Raw genomic sequence first — 7,752 nt, 5'->3', positions numbered from 1 at the left:
AATCATATCCAACAGGAGTCTAATTGTCACGTTCTTTGTACAGAGGAGACCAAGGCGCAGTGTGATGCGAATACATGATACTTTAATGAAGACGAAGACCACTAAACAAACGTGAAGCTATAATATACTGAGTGCAAACACAGGCAACTAGACATAGACAATAACCCACAAAATACCCAAAGAGGATGGCTGCCTAAATATGGTTCCCAATCAGAGACAACGATAAACAGCTGCCTCTAATTGAGAACCAATCTAGGCAACCATAGACATACATAAAACACCTAGATGGTAAACAACCCCATAAACATACAAAAACCCTAGACAGTACAAAAACACATACATCACCCAAGTCACACCAAAACACATACATCACCCACGTCACACCCTGACTTAAGAAAACAAAGAATACTAAGGTCAGGGCGTGACACTAATATAGAGATAAACACCCATCTAGACAAAAAAAGACTTGAATAAAAAAGGAAACAACAATGATTTGTGATCTAGAAGGGTTTTATTAACCTTCAAGAGACCAGAACCTTTTGAAAACTTGAATACACTAAGTCTAACCACTAGCACCTTCTTTAGCAGTAAAAACACAAGTCAATAACGTGTAACAGACAATATAGGATCAAAGTATTGCACAGGATAAAATAACTATCATTTTTACTATTTTCTACATTGTAGAATAATAGTGAAGACTTGGCCTCCACAATCACCCGACCTCAACCCAAGACCCTTGAATGAGTGTGTCCAAACTTCTGACTGGTACTGTAAGTATAATAACTGTTTCATCCATAATTGCACAGCTCATAAAGCATTCGGCAATTCATGTTACTACTAATTTAATAGGATTCTGACAAATGGTAATGATTCTAAAGACATTTTTATACAGAGCAGCAAAGTCCATACTAATAATTATTATACACAGGAAGAATGAATTTGTGTTTCATACAGCACCTTGCAAGGAAACTTTGAGGCATAGTCAGATATAATTTTCTGATGAACTAAACAAACAAACAAATCAGAACCAGAAATGAAAGCTACAAATAATTTCACATTTATGCCATTCAGTACCTCTGTCAAACCAAGGTATTTCTGATGGAGCACCTTATTCCTTGAGCCTAACCCATCCGTGCTTTACTGTGCTTCAACAAGGCTATGGTAAAAGACCTGTTTATACAGTCTCTTATTAATCCCTCGCCTCCCCGCCCACCTGCTTATCGCTTTACATTTCGTTCTGCTGGCTCAGCACGTCGAAGGACATGATAATGGCCATGTCAGTGGAGCCCCCTCCACCCCCACTGGCTGCCAGTTTGAGCTGGGACATGCTGGCCCCGGTGAACACCTCTCCCTCCCACACACGGCTCTTACTGAGCTGCAGCTCCATCAGCTGCTCTCCCACCACGCTCACCCTCTGGGCCCCAGGCACCCTGACCCTGAACAGCACCCAGGACAGGGGCTCCAGGAGACCCCCGCGGGGCTCGAACAGCACGCTGCCCCTCTGCCAGGCTGTGTAGGTGCAGGGGAACGGAGGCCAGCTGCTCCCTGAGCTATTGCACAGCACAAAGTCACATAGCAGACTGAAGTCCTGGTCAGTGGAGGTTTTGGCGTAAAGGCCCAGCTTGTAGACTCCGGCCTCGGGTAGGGCCACGCTGATGGTCACTTTGCTGCTGTTGTAGGTGAAGAAGACGTGCCGGCAGAGTGGGTGTCCCAGTCTCTTGCGTTGTTCCTTGAACAGCACAGCGTGGAGCTCCAGGTCTTGTTGGTTTTGGAAGGTAATGTTGCATTTGCCTTGCTGGGTGCTCACCAGCGCCCCTGTGTGGCTGAACTTGGAGAGGCCAGCGTCTTGCGTCCGGATGCCAGGCCCACAAGCAGTGCTAAGGGCAGGGGGAAAGAGCTCATTGAGGTTGATAGCGCCTCCTGTGCAGTGCAAGAGGAAGTTGCCTCCATTCTGGAAGCCGTCTTGGGGCCGCTCGTAGTTCCGAACAAACACAGACAACCGATAGTAACCTAGATAGGGACAGAGGACGTTACAGGTGAGGCGGTCAGATTGGATTTGAGTTGCCAGACACCTCTTGGCTATGGACGAGTCAAGGTCTTTCTGGGTCAGTTCACACAGCATCATGAGTGGTCTGGAGGTGTGCAGGACAAGCTCGAAGGAGCCAGTCTCCGACACCGCAGCCTCTGCTCCGTTGCTGCACTTCTTCACCCCCAGGCTCTCTGCGCTCCGCTGCAGACCCCAGGACAAGAAGGGGTTCTCAGGGAGTTCTTTAGTTGGTTCCTGTTCTGGACACTCCACCAGGAGAGAGCAGACCCAGCTGAACGTCCCTGAGTTGTTGCCTGACCGGGCAAAGATCATGACGTCATACGTGCCACCTGTAGGGGGCAGCAGTCGTAACCTCATGCTCTCCCGGGTCACAGTGAGCAGGCCAGATGAGCTATTGACCGCTTTGGGTTCACAGCCGCTCCGCTGAGAGATCTGGTAGGTGAAGTCGACAGGCTTGGTGAACTTCATGGACACCGAGGCCTCACCATTTTCTGACCAGAAACAGAAACAGCAATTAGCAAAATCAACATATTGTACAGTATGGGCCTGAATGATGGTACCTCTTCAATGGTAACTCTTCAATGACATATTCATCTACAACTACTTTATGACTAACTGTGAATAACTTCTGTGAACAGTGTCCACTTTCAACAACGTGTTAGCCTACCATTTATGTTGTATAATTCAGCTTTGAGCACTAGTCTCCAGTTTTTGATGGACTGTGCCTCCATTTTTGTTTTATATGGATGCGGGACTGACCTGTGACCAGCAGGAAGTGTTTGGGATGGAGGAGGGTCAGACCCAGTCTGTAGAACTCCGAGGTCTTTAGAACCCTCTTCTCAAACTCCTCCAGTGGGATGGGATCGTCCAGAAGCTGCCACTCTTTCTCATCTGGACAGTGGGAGTTGATGAAGTCCTCAGGGTCTGTCAGGAAGTAGAAGTCATCGTACCTAGACGACAAGGAGAATGACTTAATAGCAGAAAAGCTAATGCTAATGCTAATCGAAAGTGACAACGTTTGGGAGATGTTGCAGTAATGTTTTTAAAATAAATTCCACAAGTACACTCTTTGATAAAAAGATGGTATCTAGAACCTAAAAGTTTTTTTTTTGCTGTTCCCATAGCAGAACCCCTTGAAGAACCCTTTTTGGTTCCAGGTAGAACTCTTTTAGGTTCCATTGTAAAGCCCTTTCCACATCTGGAACTAAAAAGTGTTCTACCTGGAACCAAAAAGTGTTATCATATGGGGACAGCCGGAGAATCCTTTTTGGAACTCTATTTTTACATGATTGTAGTGAGATAATTCCAGTCTTATTTGGCACTAGTACTGTTGTATGTATGGTCCTGTTGACCACCTTGTTAGAATTGGTCCATTACAAAAATAGCCTTTGTAATGAGTGGCAATCATCATTACTTGTTTTCATCATTATCAAGTAACACGGTTCTTGACATTCCATGCACAAATAACCCACAGGGTTTATTTTAGAATAGCTAATCAGACACTAGTTATTTGCTATTCTTAGTGATTCAATTACATCTATTGGCAGCTTGTCAACATAATAAATGTTCTGTGCTCAACAGTATAGTATGTACTAGCACAGTTACCAATCATGTAGGCCAATTGCTTTACTTGGAACTCATATTCACCTCTTAATAAAGGCTTTGTTGTCCATGTCTACTCTCCCTGCTCCCCAACATGCGTCCAGTAGATACCAGTGGCCTCCCAGTTTCACTGCGTTCCACATGTGGAGAGACTTGGTGTTTTGGTAGCTCTGGCCTTGCCTGTACCCAATACCTTTGCCATGGCCAGACACCTCTTGGCATTCAATTCCTGCCTCCCTGCAAATAAGCAGGAAACATGTAAGGGTGGAGTGTCTGATGTGTTTATTACTGACAATGGCATGCAATTTTAGACCACTCAATTGTCAATGTGTTTGGTGTTTTTATTTGATTTTTACAAATTATTTTTCAATGGACCAAATGCTGTCTTACTGGCACATCTGCATGCAGACGCTGGAGTACCCACAGCACACGCCCCGACCCGTCTCAATGACCCTTTCTGGGGAGCACAACTTGTCCGTCAGGCCAAGGTAGCCACTTACGTCGTACTCTGCAAAAAGAACCGCCCACCCCATAACATTTAGGGAAGGATATGTAGAGAATTATGCCACTATCTTGCATAACTCAAAATGTCACGATCAAGGTATTCTGCAATCAACTTCCCTGGAAAGAGTCCATGTCTAACATTGGGACATATGAAAAAAGACACAGTGTAACTTAAATTGAATTATAAGGATTTAATCCCCCACTATAACCACGGGACTGCTTGCCCATTTAATTAGATAACGAGGCCACTTATCACGTCAGACTGAAACTGTGCGGCTATTTCATTAACATTTCCAGTGGACCCAGAGTGAGATGAATGAATGTCTATTTTAATGAACGTCTGTCCTTGTTAGGTTGAACCGCAAGGTCCCATCCACCAACAGCTGATCCCTGTATATACACAGTGGAAAGACCTTAGGGTTGCATTGTTAGGACAGCTGTGTAGGGATGGAAAGTTTGGGATGTATATCTAGTATGGTAAAGAGCCTAATGAGACCAACTCTTACCTTTTAGTATGGGGCTCTAGAGTAAAGCTCTCTGATGCACAGTGTTCTAAGTGGTGTTATGTTATTGGCAGGTTGCTGCAGTGTCGCTGCGCTGTCATGAGTAAGCCGTGGGTTGGATAATTGAGAAGGTGTGTAGGAGTATACGGCTGTTAAAAGTGTGTGTGTGTGTGTGTGTTTTACTGACCGATGTTGTGGCAGAGCCAGATCCAGATGGCTCTCAGTTTCTCCAGCTCATTCTGTGCTCCTTCTGTGATGGTCTGGGTGATGGTCGGAACTGAGAAGATCTTTTGACTGAGCAACTGCAAAACAAACAGGATTTATGGAAAAAAATTAACTTAAATGCACACACACACACACACACACACACACACACACACACACACACACACACACACACACACACACACACACACACACACACACACACACACACACACACACACACACACACACACACACACACACACACACACACACACTCACTCAAGCATTTAAGTGCACAAATATACAAAAGCATATATAAATATACACACGCACGCTGAGATGTACAAATATATGCATAGACACACATACACATATACACACACACACACAGTGGTGTCCTACATGCACACACAAAAATAATACACTATTAGAAACAGACTTTTCCAGTATTGATGGCATGGTTATCCACACTGCTGAATACTTCTGTGGTGGCAAAGAGTTCCCTTTTGAGCTTTTTTTTTGAGACGCTTCCACTCTTCACTGTACTGGAGCTCTCCCTTGGTCTTGGCTGGAGTTTGGGCCTCACCGGGGCTCGTCCTTCCACATCCCTCTGTATGTCCCCCTCCTCCCTCCTCACTGTACTCTTCTTCACCACCCTGAGGGAGTAAGCAGCGCACTCATCTGACAGCTGTCGCTTGGTCATGGGTCTCTGGACCTCCAACTCCATGGCAGCCCATTTCTGAAACACAGAACTAGTCTTGGACTGGGCCGCACCGGCAATAGTTGCCACTGTCGTTTTGGTTGCTACGGTTGACGCTACAGTTTTGTGGCTTTTCATGATATTGCTGTTATTTAGTGACAGAACCTCCAGCTTCCACTCTTGCTGGACAACTGACGGACCTTTTTTGTCGTCTGATGTTGTTTTTGAGGTGTCTTTAGAGTGGCCATCTTGGGGTTTGGAGGCTTTCTTTTCACCACTTTCCCCAGTTTTGACCTCCTGACCTGAGGCCTTCTGTGTGGCCTGAGGGTAGGACTCCTCCTCGGTCACTTTAGTGTTGTTGCTGTTGTTGCTGTTGTAGCAGTAGTGCTGTTGGTAATTGTTGGTAGGGAGGGGGCAATGGACGCTGCGGAGGTTGAGGGATCTCTTTGGGAAAGGGATCTCTACAGACCTCATGTGAAGAACATTGCCCATCGTTTCCAGTTTTGGTTATATCGGAGCAGAAAACTGAGAGAGAAAAATAACTGTTAATTAAAGACGCAATATTAAAGCAATTAAAACTGATCCTGGGACACAGAGGTGTAAATAATAACACTGCAATAAGAGTGAAAGTTATTTGAATCTGCACCTCTGCACTGTGAAGTGAAGGGCAAATAATACTAAATTCAGACTGAAACTTGGTATTTTCAAAAAAGACAATGGTGTAAAAAAGAAGGTTCACACTCAAGGCAATGCTGCTGGAGAAAAAATATAGGCATCAAATTATACCTGAAAGCAGATGGTTGCTATTGATAGTGTGGGTAAATAGTAGCTTTACGATATCTACTTCCTCTATACATCTGTACTCATATGCCCTTCATACACACAAATATACTTCTGTAAACGCATCAAATAAATGACAGACGAAGTCATTACGAAGAGAGACCATGCTATAGCACTTGACATGTTAATTAAGGTAAAATACAAGTTTTCTCTGTGGTTTCTGAAAATGTGACGGCAATATGTGTGTTGCAGATGATTTGTGCTGTGTGCAGACAATGTTGTCTTAGTGTGTGCTATGTTAATCATATACAGTAGCAGCAGTCTGTACAGTTAGTCTTATGTTAGTCTATGTTAGGGCTGGATTCAATCCATATCGCCGAGGTATCCTGGAAGATCAACATTAAAATGTATTGGTAACTTCCGATTGAGCTGACATATGCAGCGTTTACCGTGAATGCAGTTTCATTGACTTTGTCAATCGCACTATAAAGTGGATCTTCAGCGCAACAGATTGAATTGAGCCCTTTGTCTTATCGCAGCAGCTTGCAGAGTTTCATGATAACCTCAAACTGAACTATACAGACAATAACTTGCAAATTAATCGTAATAATGCCCAGAAGTAAACACACACGCCATGCCTCATATTCAAGTGATGATCTCAATAAATCCTAAAAAATGGATTGGTAAGAGAGTAATGTATTTTTGTTGCGTTTATGGACCCCAGGAAGATTAGTTTTCCCTCATGGTGTCAGCTAATGGGGATCCCAATAAAGATAAATTATTCCTACCTGGTGTTGATGCTTTGTCAGCAATGGTAAATCTGTCTGTCTGTCTGTCTGTGTTCTCTCCATCTATGTCTTGACAGATCTCACCTCCCGAACCTGTGTCTGTTTTATACTCTGTGTGTCTCTCCTCGGGGCTGGGATGTGTAGGGTTTCCACGGCGAGGGGATGACAGACCTAAAAATATACAAAGCAGCTGATAGAGACCAATGGCACAACTTTCCACGAGCGCTACCCTCCAGGGGTAGGGGTGGGCTGAGGGTCTGGGGCTGCAGAAGGGAGCCAAGGGGGGGCTCTGGGAAAGGTGTGAGATTTTGGGGAGGTTAGAGGTGAGCTGGGTTCATGCTAACACATTTTTTTGTTTGTTTACTTCAATTGTGGTACATTTGAAAGTACTGTATTTTAGGCTGACAGAGCTGTAGTTTTATCTGAGAAATGTTCCACGTGTGGGAGATAAACTCCATGAGTGGCAACATAAGTATGTTGAAAGCATTAGATTAGATTTTTATTTAGTCACACGCACACGGTCACCGATGTAGTTGCAGTGTACAGTGAAATACTTAAGATCCAAGCTCCAACAGTGGAGGTGTGAATGAAACAAGAAAAATTAAATATAATAATAACAAT

At 44.3% G+C, this 7,752-nt stretch overlaps 1 protein-coding gene across 2 annotated transcripts; it reads right to left on the bottom strand.

Moving 5' to 3' along the window:
• Window positions 1-492: 492 nt before the first annotated feature.
• Window positions 493-7,247, bottom strand: ky (kyphoscoliosis peptidase). Of its 2 annotated transcripts, XM_024383221.1 has the most exons (7): window positions 7,132-7,221; window positions 5,303-6,088; window positions 4,844-4,958; window positions 4,040-4,157; window positions 3,695-3,886; window positions 2,807-2,997; window positions 493-2,538 (listed from the first exon to the last, which is right to left on the bottom strand). In XM_024383221.1, the coding sequence occupies exons 2-7, from the start codon at window positions 6,053-6,055 to the stop codon at window positions 1,226-1,228; spliced, it is 2,682 nt and encodes an 893-aa protein (XP_024238989.1). In that variant the 5' UTR covers window positions 6,056-6,088; window positions 7,132-7,221; the 3' UTR covers window positions 493-1,225. The 2 variants fall into 2 exon arrangements, with proteins under 2 accessions (XP_024238989.1, XP_024238990.1); XM_024383222.1 differs by lacking the exon at window positions 5,303-6,088 and having other exon boundaries at window positions 7,132-7,247.
• Between the last annotated feature and the right edge of the window lie 505 nt (window positions 7,248-7,752).

The sequence above is a fragment of the Oncorhynchus tshawytscha genome, linkage group LG21, assembly GCF_018296145.1.
Source record: "Oncorhynchus tshawytscha isolate Ot180627B linkage group LG21, Otsh_v2.0, whole genome shotgun sequence".
Classification (NCBI taxonomy): domain Eukaryota; kingdom Metazoa; phylum Chordata; class Actinopteri; order Salmoniformes; family Salmonidae; genus Oncorhynchus; species Oncorhynchus tshawytscha.
Note: the sequence above shows the minus strand (reverse complement) of the source record. Positions and strands in the feature narration are given on the sequence as shown.

Coding starts and splice junctions, on each gene's coding strand:
- ky (XM_024383221.1), bottom strand. CDS start 6,055: ATGGGCAATGTTCTTCACATGAGGTCTGTAGAGATCCCTTTCCCAAAG. Junction 4,158..4,843: donor CTGGCTCTGCCACAACATCG/GTCAGTAAAACA, acceptor TTCTTTTTGCAG/AGTACGACGTAAGTGGCTAC. Junction 3,887..4,039: donor GTCTGCATGCAGATGTGCCA/GTAAGACAGCAT, acceptor GCTTATTTGCAG/GGAGGCAGGAATTGAATGCC.